This window comes from Lutra lutra, chromosome 4 (genome assembly GCF_902655055.1).
Source record: "Lutra lutra chromosome 4, mLutLut1.2, whole genome shotgun sequence".
NCBI classification, from domain to species: Eukaryota; Metazoa; Chordata; class Mammalia; order Carnivora; family Mustelidae; genus Lutra; species Lutra lutra.
In genome coordinates, this window is record NC_062281.1 from 122,203,570 (window position 1) to 122,220,607 (window position 17,038).

At 38.3% G+C, this 17,038-nt stretch overlaps 1 protein-coding gene across 1 annotated transcript in view; it reads left to right on the plus strand.

Annotated features, from left to right (window-relative positions):
- The window catches only part of GTF2B (general transcription factor IIB), a 32,547-nt gene extending 17,005 nt beyond the window's left edge, over positions 1 to 15,542 (plus strand). The window contains exons 3-7 of the mRNA XM_047727378.1: positions 4,943 to 5,076; positions 9,512 to 9,658; positions 9,791 to 9,920; positions 12,430 to 12,711; positions 15,035 to 15,542. Of these exons, the coding sequence (XP_047583334.1) occupies positions 4,943 to 5,076; positions 9,512 to 9,658; positions 9,791 to 9,920; positions 12,430 to 12,711; positions 15,035 to 15,168 (827 nt within the window). The 3' untranslated portion in view covers positions 15,169 to 15,542. The remainder of the gene's footprint in view (positions 1 to 4,942; positions 5,077 to 9,511; positions 9,659 to 9,790; positions 9,921 to 12,429; positions 12,712 to 15,034) is intronic.
- The last annotated feature ends 1,496 nt before the right edge of the window (positions 15,543 to 17,038 follow it).

Here is a 17,038-nt window from a genome sequence, read left to right on the forward strand (position 1 = left end):
AAGTTAAGGCATTGGAAGAGGAATAAATTCTTTGCTACTGATGGGATTCTATATCTAGAATATTCAGATCAAATTTTAAAAATTAATAGTCTATTAAAAGTAGCTGAATATAAGCATATAAAATATTATAGCAATTACTAGTTAGAAAATGGGATTTTTAACAGAAAAAAATTAGATCTAGTCATAAATGTGACATACATATAATCTGATAGAAGAGCTTGAGAAAGAGTATATTTCCTTGTCCAAGAAGATTGATAATATTTCTGCCATCCCCAAAATAATGGATAGGTTTGGTGCAGCTTAGTTCAAAATCAACAGTGTTTGGTGGAGTGAATTTTTATTTGTAACGTATTGAGGTATAATTGCATGCAGTATAATGCTCAGATCCCGGATGTCCAGTTTGTGTCTTGACACTGCATATGCTGCTGTAATCAACACTAGTCAAGATGTTTAGACCATTTTCTTCCATTCTCAGAAGTCCCCTTATGTTTTTTCTAGTCTGTCACCTCTGTCCCCAACAGCAGCAACCACTGTACTGATTTCTATCTTCATAGATTATTTTGTCTGTTTTTGAACTTTATATAAATAGTATCATATAGTATGATTTTTTTGGTCACTGACTTTTGGGGGGCTCAGAATAGTGTTTTGAATGCATTTACATTCATGATTCATACATTCATAATATCACTGCATGAATCATTAGTTTATTTGCTGAGGGATAGCTCATTGTGTACATTCTCCTGTTAATGGACATTGGGTTGTTTCCAGGTTTTAGTAACATGAGTAATGCTACTATGAACGTTGTTGTATGAGATTTTTGTAGGTAAATATTTAAGAGTGGAAATGCCAAATCAGGAGGTAGGTGCCAATTGGCAACTATTCTCAAATTGTTCTTGAAAAATACAGAGATGAAACTTACTCTCTTTGAAATATGGTAAAAGTCTTAGTTCATTCTCTTTAGACAGCACTCTGATATATGGATTTAGAACTGTACTTGTGTGGAACAGAGACTCTACACACTGAGGCTGGGGAACCTGATCAAAGTGGTAGTAGTCACACTCTAGATGGAGGAGCACTGCTGTTCTGGATATTATGGTAGTGGTGTTATTTTGGCTATTTCAGATTTTCATATATAGACTCTCTAGTGATCATTTTACAAAAATCAGTGTTTGATTAAGAACCGGTAAAAGTTGGTGTGCTTCTCCTGTTTGTAGAACATGAAAGGATATGGGAGGTTTTGTGTATGTATGTGTGTATGTGTTTATCGGCAGGCTGCTGCTTTGCCAGAGGTGGACTATGGCTGCCTTGTGCACTTATCCTTGAAAAGATTGTGTATTGCAGTTTTCTTCCAGAGCAACTTTTAAGATGCTGCCTCATCTAAGTTTTCTTCAAATGAAAATCCTTCATGCACTCTGGTTTTTCTTGAATGGTCTGCCCTATTTCATTACTCAGGCACTTCACTGATGGTCCAGTTATAGTTTCATGATATGCTATTTGAATTATTTTGGAAATTTCATTTCTTATGAATGCTATGTTTTGAGCAGTAAAATATGAAAAGAAGGAATGGCTCTTAGCACAAATCACAAATTGTTGAATGAGGCATGTAGATTGTTCCCACATACGTGGAAAAATGACATCACTACCAAGTTCTGGATTTTCTATTTATACTATTCTAGGCCAGCTTCCCGCCACCCACCTTCCCCACAATCCATCTTTCTTTTTAAAGGCAGTACAAAATAACCAATAAAAGAAACTCATGGTAGGTTATTTTGGGGCCAAAATGAAAATGCTATGACATAAAATATTAGGCAAGATGCTTTATCTTTAGATTTCTAGAGAAACTTAAATATTGTGAGCATACTTCCCTGCCTTTTCGTTTATGCTGTTCACTTAATACATTCTTTATTATTAATGACATTTGATTTTTTTCTTTTTGGACTTAGAATTTAGCAAGTAAATCCAAATATGAAGGCCTTCGTAGTTTTTTGTTTCGCATATGTTTGTGTGTTTTTATTTCTCTGACTAGGAAAATTAGATTCCCATTTTTCCCTTTGAAGACATAGTGCATGGGGCGCCTGGGTGGCTCAGTCAGTTAAGCGTCTGACTCTTGATTTCAGCTCAGGTCATGATCTCAGGGTCCTGGGATCCGCTGTATTGGGCTCCAGCTCAGCGAGGAGTCTGCCTGAGATTCTCTCTCTCCCTCTCACTCTGCCCCTTTCCATTCCCCCTCAGCCCCTCCCCCAACTCATAAGCACCTTCTCTCTCTCTAAAATCTTAAAAAAAAAAAAGAAAACAGATGTCTAGGAGGCTGTCAGTTAAGCATTTGCCTTCAGCTCAGGTCATGATCCTGGGGGCCTGGGCTCTCTGCTCAGCTGGGAGTCTGCTCCTCCCTCCCCCTCTCCCTCGCAGTTCCACACCCCCCACCATGTTCTCTCTCACCCTTTTCACTCTCTCAAATGAATAAATAAATAAATATATATTAAAAAAATGAAAACAATAGTTCATGGAGACATCAGGGTATCACTTTATTTGTCAGATGCTTTATTAAAAGCACCTAAACTGTTTAAAAATCTTATCTTGTTTATGGTACAGATGTGTTGAATAGAGCTTTTCATGGAATAGGCACAATGTGATTTAATTTTAGGGAAAAACCTACACATGAATTAGAAAGGCAGAAAATACATATTCCAAAATATTTACAGAGGTTTTCTCTAGAGTTGAAATACAGGTAATTTCTTTCGCTTATACATATATATATATATAACTAATGTATTAATATATATGTTGGTAAGCAAGCTTGTTATTCTTTTATAAAAAGGAAGAAAAATCAGTCTCTTTAGAGTGGTCTCTTTGAGACAAGAACCTTGTTTAATTAGTTTTGCAGTGAGACTTAAGTCTATAATCATAGGTTTTGTTACTTTCAGGTTAAGTTTTAGAACTTGTAGAATTACGTCCCAAGTTTAGTGATGTTTGTTTTTATGAGGAGGAAGCAGATAAATCCATCGTGATGGTCCCATCCATTTAACCTTTTTGTGCTTATTTTGGGCCAGGTGCTCAATCTCTCATCCACTGAGGTTGCGTTATACACCACTCTCCCTGCTTCAGCCTTCCTTGGCCATTCTTACTTAATACAGGTCGGCATGTGGGGACCCTACCTGTCATCTCAGTTCCCTTGTGACAGGAACACATGATAATCCAAGTATTATCTGGTTACTCCCAAGTGAGCTGACTGTTCAAAGAAAAATAGTTTTCCAAAACCATCAGGAATGAATGGTTCCATTGCACATTGACCTGCTTTCTTAACTATAACACTGGGATTAGATTATAATGATTATACTTGGAGTATAGCATTTTAATTAACTACATAGAAAACAGTTCAGAAGACTTAGCAGAGTCTACATTAATTTCCTTCCTTCTTTTCTCTTTGTTGCTCCTCTGATCAAATACTTGGAGCAGAGTACTCTGCTACTTTCAAAGTGTAATGTGGAGACGAATGTTTTATAACCGGTGCCTCTCTTTATTCCTCTCACCAAAAGGAGGGAAATGTCAGAATATTCTGTCATCTTGTTTTCATTTTAGTAGCAGCAAATAGCTAAATATCAAGCACTCACTTTGAACTTTTTAATCATTTTACCTGTACTGTACCTGTATTTATTTAATCTTTACAATATTTAAATTGTAAGGCTACTGGGGAAATTTAAAGCTGAAAAATGACATAATTTGCCCAAGACTAAGCGGCAAATAGTAGAGTCCATGCTCATAACTGTTATGTTCATGGCTGTCAGTACCAGAACTTTTTTTTATTGCTGTGGTAACTGATTTCTGCCATTCCTGTCTCCTTTCTGTTCAGGCAACAGTGCAGTGGCCTGGTTCCTGCTTTCAGTTTTATCACACTGTGGTGGGAGAGTTCAGGCTTTACAGATGTAGTAGAGAACAACAGGCTTTGGGGTCTGAGGCACATTTTCGTTCTAGTTGGGTGATCTTAGGCCAATTAATTTTATTTCTAAAGTGGCAGTAAAAATGGCATCTACTTTTCGAGGCTGTGAGGATTAAAAGAGAACGTTCACACAACAACCACAGGCGCAAGTGTTCAGGGTCACTCTTGTCACTGCAGAGATGTTACCAGCCACTGAGCATCCCCTCCAAAGCAGTAGTCAGCCAGATCTGTTCATATCTGCTCTTTTGGTATGACTACCTGGCTTTCTTCTCACTGGCTCTAGGCTTAACATTTTACTCTGTTTAACTTATTTGGCCAAAAATAATTGTTTTTGTCCAATAGTTACTAAAACGTAAGTTTAGGCCTAGTTCTCTGCAAAGCATTTCCCATAAAAATAACTGTTTATATGAAATTGTGTGCATTAATACCATTGTGAGCAGTGTTTTCGGGGGGGGTGTTTTTCTGTGCCTCTTGCAAATTTTGGTTCTGAATCATATTTATCTTTGCATCACGTATGAATGGCTTTATTTTGTTATTTGTCTTTATTTTGACTAATTCTTTTTCTTCCAAGAGTTAGAATATGACTGTTTATAGGACAATATTTAAAGAGGGTTATGGGGGCTCCTAAGTGTCTCAGTCAATTAAGCGTCTGCCTTCAGCTTAGGCAGATCCCAGGTTCCTGGGGTCAGTCCTGCATCAGGCTCCCTGCTTAGTGGGGTGTCTGCTTCTCCCTCTACCCTTCCTTCCTGTTCATGATCTCTCTCTCTCAATCTGTTTCTCAAATAAATAAAATATTTTAAAATAAATAATAAATAGGGTACTTATTGGACTTGCATAGTTGTTAAAGGAATGCTTCAGGACAGATGTCTGCGACGTGATACTTAAGCTGGAGCCTAGATGTCCGTGTTGAGATTTCCTAGAACAAAAGGGCCGAGTTGGGTATTACACAGTGTTCATTAAATCTTGTCCTGACAAGACCATTTAGATTGGTGTTTACATTCATAGGTGACCGGGTCATCGATGTGGGGTCTGAATGGAGAACTTTCAGCAATGATAAAGCAACAAAAGATCCATCCCGAGTTGGAGACTCTCAGAATCCTCTTCTAAGTGATGGAGATTTGTCTACTATGATTGGCAAGGTAATCGAACCTCTCTCTAGGAAATAAAGTGTGGACTGACCATAGACCTGGGAGTGTGGGAACTTTGCAGAAGTATCTCTCACTGCTTCCATGAGGAATTTTGACCTGAGAAAGTAAGATTTACCAGTAATACAATTGTGAATGATTATTCCCTTACACATTTTTTCCACCTTAAAGGGGAGATCAGCGGGTCGTGATAACAGTGTCTTTATATCTCAGGCCCTTGTTTCCATGAGATTGTGCACAGAAATTGAATGTAGTGTGATCTTTATGCATTCATATTGATATGTTCCTTGAATATTATGAATGTCTTTTCTTTTCCCCCCACTGAGCTAAATTGTAGCTCAGTATAGCCTATTTTCTAATATTGGTGGATTTATGACTTATCTAAGCCACATACTTAAGCTTCACGTTCGTCCTCAGTTAGGTGAGAATATGAGTACTTCATAGAAATTTTGAGGGTTACATGGAAATATAGGTAAAGTTTTTATAACACACATGTAGTGTGTGTTCAGTAAATGGCAGCTGTTGCTGTTAGATAAGGCAGCAGTGTAATCTGTCTGGCAACCTGGCTTCTTTTTGCTCTTTTATCTGAACTGGAAGTAGTGGTGGCCATATCCCAAAGAACTAATAGAGGGATGCTATTTCAGGACTTAATCTATACTCCTGCAGTCTGTTTTCAAGAAAATATTATGAAAAAGGTCATTAATTATGCTCTATGAAGTACATATAAAATTTGATGCTTTATAAAGTACATATAAAATTTGAGAACCACAGTGTAGGCTTGGTTAAAGTTGATAGTATTATATTCAGAAATATCTTTGGGTGATTTCTACATTTACTTCAGCCTTACAGGCTGGGGGATAAAAGTATACTTAGGACATTTTAAAATCTGAGATTGCAACTAATTGAATCTGTGACTTCTTTTAATTTTTAAATTTTTTCAGTAGGAAGTACATGACTCAAACACAAATATAAAAAGAACACAATTTTCTTCACCCTTGACCCCCAAACTCAGTTCCCAGTGCAACCTCCTTTCCCTGTCAGAAACCAGTAACCACTATCGCTAGTTTTCTCCTGTATCCTTTGACAGTTGTTTATCCTACATGGCAAAAATGAGTTTTTTAAGGTGTTACATTTGTCATATACTAGATTTCTATATGTATTTGGGAATATTTCCAGACTTTCTATCTTGTATCGTCCTGGCCCTGTCAAGTCAGATGTCACACCACACTGTTAGTATCCCATAGCTTTAGCTCTTCCTCAGTGCTCTGCCTTCTCAGCATTTTCTTCACTCATCTTTTCCATTTAAAGTTTAGGATGCGTCACTTTGTTTTTTATTTTCAGCGAGGCGTTGGTTAGATATATTTGCAAATTGACTTAGGGAAAATCAACTTCTTCCTGATAAATCTTCTGTCCAAAAATATAGTATGCTTTTCCATCTCCTTAAGTCATATGTGTCCTTCTAGAGAGGTTTTCTTCATAAAGATCTTTTATGTTTAAGTTCATTCCTAGGTACTTATTTTTTTGTTGTTTTGCATTTGGAGTATTTCTCTTTCATTGCCTTATAACTGGTTAGTTGGACATATGAAGGCTATTGATTTTTGTTTAATTTTGATCTCGCCTCTCATGGATTCTGTTATTTATAGCAGTTTTACAGTGATTTTCTTGAGTATCCTAGGTATTCAGAAAAACTATCTGTAAGTAGTTTATCACTTCTTTCCCAAATGAGTACCTCTGATTTTTCTCTTGCTTAATTTTATTTTTAATTTTTAATTATTTTTTATCTTAAGTAAACACGCCACATGTGGGGCTTGAACTTACAATCCCAAGAACAAGAGCTGCATGTGCTACTGACTGCACCAGCCAGGTGCCCCCCTGTCTTGCTCTCCTTGCCTAATTTTAAAATGTTAACCATCTTCGAAGCTTTCAGTGAATTGTGATCTTTTTGCTGGTGAATGGTCTTGCTTTGATGTGATGGTTGCTGAATGGTAGGTAGCTTTGGCAGTTTCTTAAAATAATGAAGTTTACCCATCAACTGATTCTTCCTTTCACATGTGATTTCTCTGTAGCTTGTGATACTGTCCGATAGCATTTTACCCACAGAAGAGCTTGTCTCAGAATTGGACTTCGTCCTCTCCGACCCTGCCGCTGCTTTGTCACCTAAGTTTATTTAATATTCCAAATCCTCTGTTGTCATTCCAACCATCTTCATAGCATCTTCACCAGGAGTAGAGTCCAGCTCAGGAAACCACTGTCTTTGCTCATCCGTAAGAAGCAGCCCCTCCTCCGTGAACGTTTGATCAGGAGATCGCAGCCATCCAGTCACATGTTCAGGCTCCCCTGCTGCTTCTAGTCTTCTCGCTGTTTCCACCACATCTGCTCTCCCTGCCTCCACTGGAGTCCTGAGCCCGCCAAGTTACCCATGAGGCTGGAATCAACTTCTTCCAGACTCCTGTTCATGTTGATATTGTGAGCTCTTCTCATCAGTCATGAATGTTCTTAATGGCATGTAGAATGGTGAATCCTTTCCAGTTCTTCAGTGGACTCTGCCCAGGACCATCAGAGGAAACACTTGCTATGGCACCTGTAGCCTTACGAAATATGTTTCCTAAATAAGCCTTGAGAGTAGAAATCACTCTTTGATCCACGGGCTGCAGGATGGATGTTGTGTTAGCAGGCGTGAGAACAACAGTAATCCCATTGTCCAGCTCTGTCAGAGCTCCCCCAGACAGTCCAGGTGTATTGTCAGTGAGCAGTCATAGTTTGAAAGCCATCTTCTTTTCTGAGCAGTAGTTCTCAATAGTGGGCTTAAAATACTTAGTAAACCCTGTTATAAACAGATGCGCTGTCATTCAGGCTTTGTTGTTTTATTTCTAGAGCATAGGCAAAGTAGATAGCATAATTATTAGGGGCCCTAGGATTGTCAAACTGGTACATGAACATTGGCTTCAACTTCAAGTCACCAGCTACATTAGGCCCTAACAACAGAGACAGGCTGTTGAATCTTTGAAGACAGGCATTGACCTCTCTCTCCTCTCCAGCTGAGGAAGTCCTAGATGGCATGTTCTTCCAGTAGAAGGCAGTTTCTTCTACATTGAAAATCTGTTGTTGAGTGTAGCCACCTTCATGAATTCTCATAGTTGCGTCTTCTAGAGAACTTGCGGCAGCTTCTCTGTCAGCACGTGCCCTTCATCTTGTGCTCTATAAGAGCTGGCTTCTTTTCCTTCAATCTCAGAAACAAACCTCTGCCAGCTTCCAACCTCTCTCCTGGGGCTTCCTTACCTCTCTCAGCTTTCACGAATTGGGAGAGTTAGGGCCTTGCACTGGATTAGGCACTGGCTTAAGGGAATGTTGTGGCTGGTTTGATCTTCCACCCAGGCCATTAACACTTTCATATCATCAAGATATCAGCAAGAAGGCTGTTTCGCTTTCTTATCATTTGTGTGTTCGCTGGAGAGTAGCACTTTTAATATCCTTCAAGAACGTCTCCTTGGCATTCACAACTTGGCTTTTTGGCACAAGTGGCCTAGCTTTCAGCCCATCTCAGATTTTGACATGCCTTCCTTTACTAAGCTTAATCATTTCTAGCTTTTGATATAAAAGTGAGAAGCATGTGACTATTCCTTTGACTCAAACAGAGAGGCCATTAAAGAGTTATTAATTGGCCTAATTTCAGTATTGTTGAATCTTAGGAAACAGGAAGGCCCAAGGAGAGGGAGAGAGATGGGGGGAACAGCTGCTCAGTGGAGCAGTCAGAACGCACAAATTTATTAAGCTTGCCTTCTAAGTGTGCAGTTTTTGGAGCCCCAAAATGATTAAAATAGTAACATCAAAGATCACTGATCATAGGTCACCATGAGAAATAGAGTAAGTTGGAAATGTTGCAAGAATTACCAACATGTGACCGAGACCTGAAGTGAATAATGGCACCAGTAGACTTGCTCAACGTGGGGTTGCCATAAACCCTCAATTTGTTAACAGCAGTACAAAAATATAATCTCTGCAAAGTGCAGTAAATGACGCACAATAAAACAGGGTATGCCTTTTTTCTTCACTAATTACTGTGCTGGCTTGGGGCGTGGGAGAAAGATTTTCTAATTTGAAGAAGTACCTATTTGTAGGTTCTGTGAGTTTTTATCAAAAAATGGCTTTTGAGTTTTATATGCTTGCCTTTATAGCACCTTTGGAGATGATCCTTTGATGTTTCTCTTTGGTCTGTTAATGTGATGGTTGATATTACTGGGTCCTCTCACAGATACTCATTTAAACCATCTCAATCTGGTACTTGTTCTACTAAGGAAGAAGGAGGAAGCACAGGGTAGAATTTTTGGGCTTACGCAGTCAGATCGTGGAAGTTGTTTTCTTAAAATTGTCTGTTCATTCATATTTAAAGAATCTTTTTTGCATAAAGTTGTAAAACTTTGTTTTATAGGGTACAGGAGCTGCCAGTTTTGACGAATTTGGCAATTCTAAGTACCAAAATCGGAGAACAATGAGTAGTTCTGATCGTGCAATGATGAATGCTTTCAAAGAAATCACTACTATGGCAGACAGAATCAACCTCCCTCGGAATATAGTTGTAAGTTCTTGTCTGTCTCCTTTAAGCCATTCTGGCATTGACTTAGCATAATTTAATGAACACATGAAATTTTGATATTGCAACTAATTAAATGGCCTAGAGTTAATTAAACTTAGTTTCTTTGCTTTGAAGGATCGAACAAATAATTTATTCAAGCAAGTGTATGAACAGAAGAGCCTGAAGGGCAGAGCTAATGATGCCATAGCCTCCGCTTGTCTCTATATCGCCTGTAGACAAGAAGGGGTTCCTAGGACATTTAAAGGTAAGTTTTTATTTGCAAAGTTATGTAATAACAGATAAAGTAACAGACCAAAGTCAAGCAGCTTTGACACTATGTAGCTGTCATGTTTTCCTGGTTACATATTGTAATCCATCTTAGTATCATTTCCAAATGTCTCTTTATTTTATTCCTTGACAGAAATTCATTGTATGATCTTAACCATATTCTTTTCAGACTATTTTCCCATGTAACGTCGCTTTAGTTCACATGAGCTCTGTGTTCTCTGTTCATGAGATCTTTTGAACTGACTCTTTTGGGGTGTTTGAGGCCTGGCATCATAAGCCAGAGGGCGCCTTCCCTACTAGTTAAGTCTACACACTTGATGCATGGAAAACCATTCCCACTCCCAGCACAGGTCTCTACCATGAAGGAGTGAAGCCTTAGAAAACATCAGTGCCATTTGTTTCAAGTTACACAGTTTGCACTTTCACACTTAATGTCGGAGGCTTTGAGAGAACTAGTATTTTCTGTCCAGTTTGCAGTCATAATGAATAGGTAACAGCTGTTCAGAGAGGCTGTGGGGCTTCCTCTTTCACCGCCAGGGTTCATTTCTGTGTAAGACTTTCATTACCTTTCATTCATCAGTGCATATTTTACTATGAGGCATGGCTTTTATCCTCATCATCTTTTTGGTTATTACAACTTAAAACTAAGGCTTTTGTTAAATTTGTTCTGAAAGTGGTAGTTTAATTTTTAGACAACAGGATCAAATATTTGATCTCATTTTGTTACAGCCTGTAATCCCAGAGATTGCCCGTGCATGTGACTTCACGTAGCTTGAGAAGTATTCTTTAGCTTTCAGTGTTTTCTTTCATCTTGATATACCTACTCCTTACTACATACATAAATATCATACATAAATATCATACATACATAAATATCAATGAAGTTTTAGAATTTTTGAAGCAACTTGTCTGATTTGAAATTTAGAGAAGTTAATATTGAAATAATAAGAACCTACATTTAACTTGTTTAAGACTTACTTGAAGTGTGATAAATACTTAAATTAACAGAGGGGGTACCTGGATGGCTCAGTCAGTGAAGCACCTGACTTGTTTTGGCTCAGGTCATGATCTCAGGCTCATGAGATCAATCAAGTCCAGCACCAGGCTCTGTGCTCAATGCAGAGTCTGCTTGAGAGTCTCTCTCCCTCTCCATCCTCCCTGCATCTCCCCATACTTGTGCACACACTCTCTCTCTCTAAAAAATAAATCTTTTTAAATTAACTGAGAAATTTTAAATTAGCTCTGTGGGAACTATCACTGAGAAGATCAGATTCATTTATAAGGCATGATTTGTTCTTTATTGATGTAATTGATACATTATATACCATATATCCCATATATACCATAGGTGAATTTTGGGTGCACAATATTATACATTTGACCCTTGAACAACATGAATTTGAACTGCATGTATCTACTTATATGCAGATTTTTTTGACGTATAGTACTGCAAGTATAGTTTCTCTTACGATTTTAATATTGTCTTCTAGCTTTATTCTAAAAAGAGAGTATATAATGCAAATACAAATGTTGACTATTATCACTAAGGCTTTTAGACAACAGTACGCTATTGGTAGTTAAGTTTTTGGGGAGTAAAAAATTACACATAGATTTTTGTGCTGGAAATTGGCACCCCTGGCCCCTGAGTTGTCCAGGGGCCAACTGTAATTTGACATCTGTTACATACTACAGAGCAATCACTGAAAGTCTAGTGACCATCCATCACCATACAGTTGACTCCCTTCACTCATTTTGCCTACTCCCCAACTCCTTTCCCCTCTCATAACCACCAGTCTCTGTGTGTCCATGAGTTTGTTTTTATTCATTTGTTTTTATTTTTAGATTCCACATATTATGCATAATACCCTCTAGGTCTGTGCATGTTGTTGCAAATGAGGAGATCTCGTTCATTTCTGTGACTGAATAGTGTGTGTTAGTGTATATACCTACCACTTCTTCGTCCATCCCTCCACTGATGACATTTAGATTGTCTCCATATCTTTGAATCTGTGTCTTTGTATTCTTTTTATAAATACCCAGAAGTGGAATAGCTGGATCATAAAGTATTTCTATTCCTGGTTTTTTGAGGAGCCTCCATCTTTTTCCATAGTGGCTGCTCCAGTTTACATTCCCACCAACAGTGCATGAGGGTTTCAGTTTCTCAAATCCTTTCCCCTCTCCAACACTTGTTATTTCTTGTCTTTTTGATAATAGCCATTCTGACCAGTTTGAGGTGATATCTCATTGTGGTTTTGATTTGCATTTTCCTATAATTAGTAATGTTGAGCATCTTTTCATGTGCCTGTTGGCCATCTGTATGTTGTCTCTGGAAAAATCTCTATTCAGATCCCTCTGCCTATTTTTTAATCAGGCTATTTAAGGCATGATTGCACTTTTGCAATCAGAATGTATTTTATAATCAGAAATGATGTATTCTTAAATGAACCGTATGACTTACATGGATTTATTTAATTTTTTCCTTTCAGAAATATGTGCTGTGTCACGAATTTCTAAGAAAGAAATTGGTAGATGTTTTAAACTTATTTTGAAGGCTTTAGAGACCAGCGTGGATTTGATTACAACTGGGGACTTCATGTCCAGGTTTTGTTCCAACCTTTGTCTCCCTAAACAAGTGCAGATGGCAGCTACACATATAGCCCGTAAAGCTGTGGAACTGGACTTGGTTCCTGGAAGGAGCCCGATTTCTGTGGCGGCAGCAGCCATTTACATGGCTTCACAGGCATCAGCTGAGAAGAGGACCCAAAAAGGTAGGCCTCTTTCTCAGGAAGAATAGTGATGAAATTGTGAAGGCTGTAGTATGTAATTGTATTTCCATTTTTTTTTTAAAGATTTTATTTATTTGACAGACAGAGATCACAAGTAGGCAGAGAGGCAGGCAGAGAGAGAGGAGGAAGCAGGCTCCCCACTGAGCAGAGAGCCTGATGCGGGGCTCGATCCCAGGACCCCGGGACCAATACCTGAGCTGACGGCAGAGGCTTTAACCCACTGAGCCACTCAGGTGCCCTGTATTTCCATTTTAAGTACAAAGCCGGTAAATATCGGAACTCACATTTAAGAGAGAATTTCTTCCTTGGGGCACCTGGGTGACGCAGGTCATGATCTCAGTGTTGTGAGATTGAGCTCCATGTCGGGGTCCATGCTCAGTGGAAAGTCTGCTTGAGATTTTCTCTCTCCCTCTCGCAAATAAATAAATCTTTAAAAAAAAGTAGTTTCCTGGAATCAAAACTTAACAGCAAAATACTGTATTTTGTAAGTGATTCATAAATAAAAATGTTTATAGGCATAACTCTGTATGGACACACTTTTCCCATTCAAATTAAGTATTTTAGTTTCTACATTTTTCATTTCTAGAAGTTATTTCTGTCACCCTGAAACAGTTATTTTGAATAGTCCTCCTTTCCCCCTCAAAATTTAGCTTTTTAGATCTAGAAAGTTTGGGGGCCGCACTTGTTTCCCACTTCCCAGCATGACCTCCTACAGTGGGTACACTAGCAATTCATGCTGACCATCAGGTTGTAACATTCTCTGAAGCCTGTTCTCTTTCTCCTTTCAAACGTTACTCAGTTTCTTAATGAAGACACTGACATATAAGTAGTTTCAACCTTCTAAAAGCCACTTTTGAGTTTATTGTTGTAGGGGAACTTGCAAACTTGCTAAGTGAATTTCTTTACAAGCATTTATTCATTAATTACTTTTGTGATCCTCAAAAAGATCTATAAAGGAAAAACAGTCCATTCTAAATTTAAAAGTGAGATAGTGAGAGGACTGGCTGCACTGACTATAACACCCTATTAAGAGCAGCCTTTCACCTCTGCTCAGGCTGCAAGTTTCTATATTAATAAAAGTAATAAATTATATAGAAGAGTGATTAGAAAGAAGAAGCCAACCATTAGTTACTTAAATGTGCCATTATCCATTCCTTTGGCCTTAATTTTGAGAAGACTCAAGGAAATTTTGAGTCTTCTGGTAAAATTAAGAAGTTAAAACTAAGCCGAGTGTCCTTACCTTTATTCCAATCAACAGCACAGAAGTGTTTATCTTGGCACTTTTTGCTGTTTGTGTTACATGAAGTTTTTGGGTTTTTTGAGATGTAAGCCCTTTTCTTCCCTTCCCAGCAGCCAGTTGACAGTCGCCATCTCCATGCCTAGAAGACAGGTAACAAATGTAACACAACATGAGACGACATTTAAAATGAGCTCATTGCACACTGGTGGCAGGCATCCACACTGAAAATCCGTAAAACCTTAGGCGTTGATCTGTGAAAAGGTGGTAAAATGAGTTTGCAGTAAAGCTTATGTTTTAAAAATCCATTTTGATTAAGAATTTATGATCAAACAGTTGTCACATAGCAGTCCCTTGGGACTCCTTTTAATAAAAAGGAAAAAGGGGACAATGACTTTGAAGGGTAAAACTAGATCTCCTAGGCTTCTGTAATAGACTAGAAATACGTGAACTCCCAATGCTCAGTGTTATGTGTCTGTTAACATTGAAAACATCTACATGATGCTATAATGTATTGCTGTATTAAGTAGATGCATACTGTCTGATGTACTAAGTAGAAAAATGAGGTAGGACAGTCTTTAACATATGATTCCAAAAGAATCTTTTAACAGAAGAACAGAATTTACTATGGGTGTTACAGGGGAACTTTTAAACATGGAAATAATAAAGTGAGTTTATAAGAATGTATTCATGGATTACTTCCATGATCCTCAGAAAGACTTCTGTGAAGGAAAAGCAGTCAGTTCTCAAAAGGACAGCTAGTACAAGAGTTCTCGCTCCTAGTGCTGTGCCCTGAGCACTCTTCCCATGGCCTGCAACGAGTAGAGCTCTTCATACGGCAGAGACAGCCCTTTGAGGTGATAGGGATAACTGCCGTTACTACTGTTACCAACCATAGCCCTCCTACCTACCTTTTAGTATGGATTTGCATTGTTAGGTTTTGAAAGTCAACGTCCCTGGGGTTTTCAGTTTGGATTTTATACTACTCTATCTCACACATTGGAATGCAGGTTGTAGATGGGAGATAAGATGGAAGTTGGAATTAATATTTTGATTTTTGTCTTTTAGAAATTGGAGATATTGCTGGTGTTGCTGATGTTACAATCAGACAGTCTTACAGGCTAATCTATCCTCGAGCCCCAGATCTGTTTCCTACAGACTTCAAATTTGACACCCCTGTGGACAAACTACCACAGCTGTAAACTGAGGCAGCTAATGTCACTCTTCTCAACACTGAACTTGGCCTGTTGTACATAGCCTATACCAAGTGCTGGATTGAGCCTCTCTTTAATAAGGAAAAACAAAAGACATGGTACGCATTCCAGGGCTAAATATTAATTGCTTGGCATTCTGTATGTATATACTAGTAAAACATATTTAATGATTTAAATTTCTTATTGAATTTGCTTTCTTTTGTAGCAATCTAGGAAACTGTATTTTGGAAGATATTTGAAATTATGTAATTCTTGAATAAAATGTTTTTCAAAACTAAAGTTTTTGTTATAATTACATGTTAAATGTAATTTATAATTACAAATAATGCATATCATTGCAGCTAATAAAGCTGATAGAGGTCCTTGTTTTGTTTCTTTTCATGTATATTTTGTTTATATAACAAAGTCAGGCTTTGGGAACCACCGCTGACGCCAGAAAAATCAAAGAGGGTGTGTGCAATTTGTATATATATATATATAGAAAAGCCAGAGTGGTAAACTGGACCTTGAAAGGCATTTTGCAATTTTTGGATGTTAACATTTCATTTTACAGAAGCTGCATCATCTGTATTATTTTTATTTACTAAGATACTCATAGGGTAAAGAATATTCAAAATAGATTATTGGGCCTAGGAATGTCCAGGGATTCTATTTAATAAGCATGCCCCCACCCCGTAGGTGATTAGGATGTGTAGGTGTTTTGCATATCACTCTTAGAAGAACATCTTGACTATAATCTTAACTAGGCACTGAAGGTAAAGACCAACAGAATTTTGCCCTTTTACCAAGTAGGTAGTTTGTAAAGGGACTTGAATCCATGCTAATAAACATCACTTTACAGTGTGAACTGCACTGCCTTAAAGCAGGTGGTCCCGGTTCTTACACATCTCTCAAGAGTTCAGCACTAGATTAGAAGGATGTCTCCTATTGCGGTCTAGTAGACAGATTGACACTCTGGTCTAAAAAGGGACTTTCTCCTCTAGAAGATCAGACTTTCTCTCATTTCTACTGACCATGGAAGGGGACCATGAAGACAAATGGTATTTCTCCTTTGCACAAAACATAGGACACAAACGGTACTACTCAAAGCTGGGAGAGAACACCAGAGAAATAAGCACAAGAACAGCAGTGATGACTCCAGGCAGAACCCATGCCACCCAGAACAAAACCCAGGAAGAAGAAATCATCTTTGGCCTCAAGGGCACCATATCTTTGGTCCCGGGCACCACACCCTTCCATCTTTCCAAGCATGGACTGAGCACAGCAGTCCTCTCCTCTGATGCTCCCCAGTTTCTAGTGACTGACCACAAAAGTTCCCACCCACTAAAGACTTCTCTGCAAGCCGCAACCAGTTAGCTAGATCTTAAAATAGTTATTTTTGCTATTATCGAAAGTCCGTACATGCACATTAGAAACATTTGGAAAATGCATCATGAAAATACCCACAAGCCACTTGGAAATAAACACCAATATTTTGATATTTTGTTCTTTCCAGCTGTTCGGCTATGCTGTATTTTTAAAATATAGTTTCAGTCCAGGTATAATAATAGGATTTGTTTAGTATTTTCATTTCCCTGCTTACAAAAATGTATTCAGTAACTAAAAAAATGGAGAGAAGCATAAAGGGGATTAAAAACCCTAGCCCTGGGGCACCTGGGTGGCTCAGTGGGTTACACCTCTGCCTTCGGCTCAGGTCATGATCTCAGGGTCCTGGGATCAAGCCCCAAATTGGGCTCTCTGCTCAGTGGGGAGCCTGTTTCCTCCTCTCTCTCTCTCTGCCTGCCTCTTTGCCTACTTGTGATCTCTGTCAAATAAATAAAATCTTAAAAAAAAAAAAACCCTAGCCACTTAGGTATGT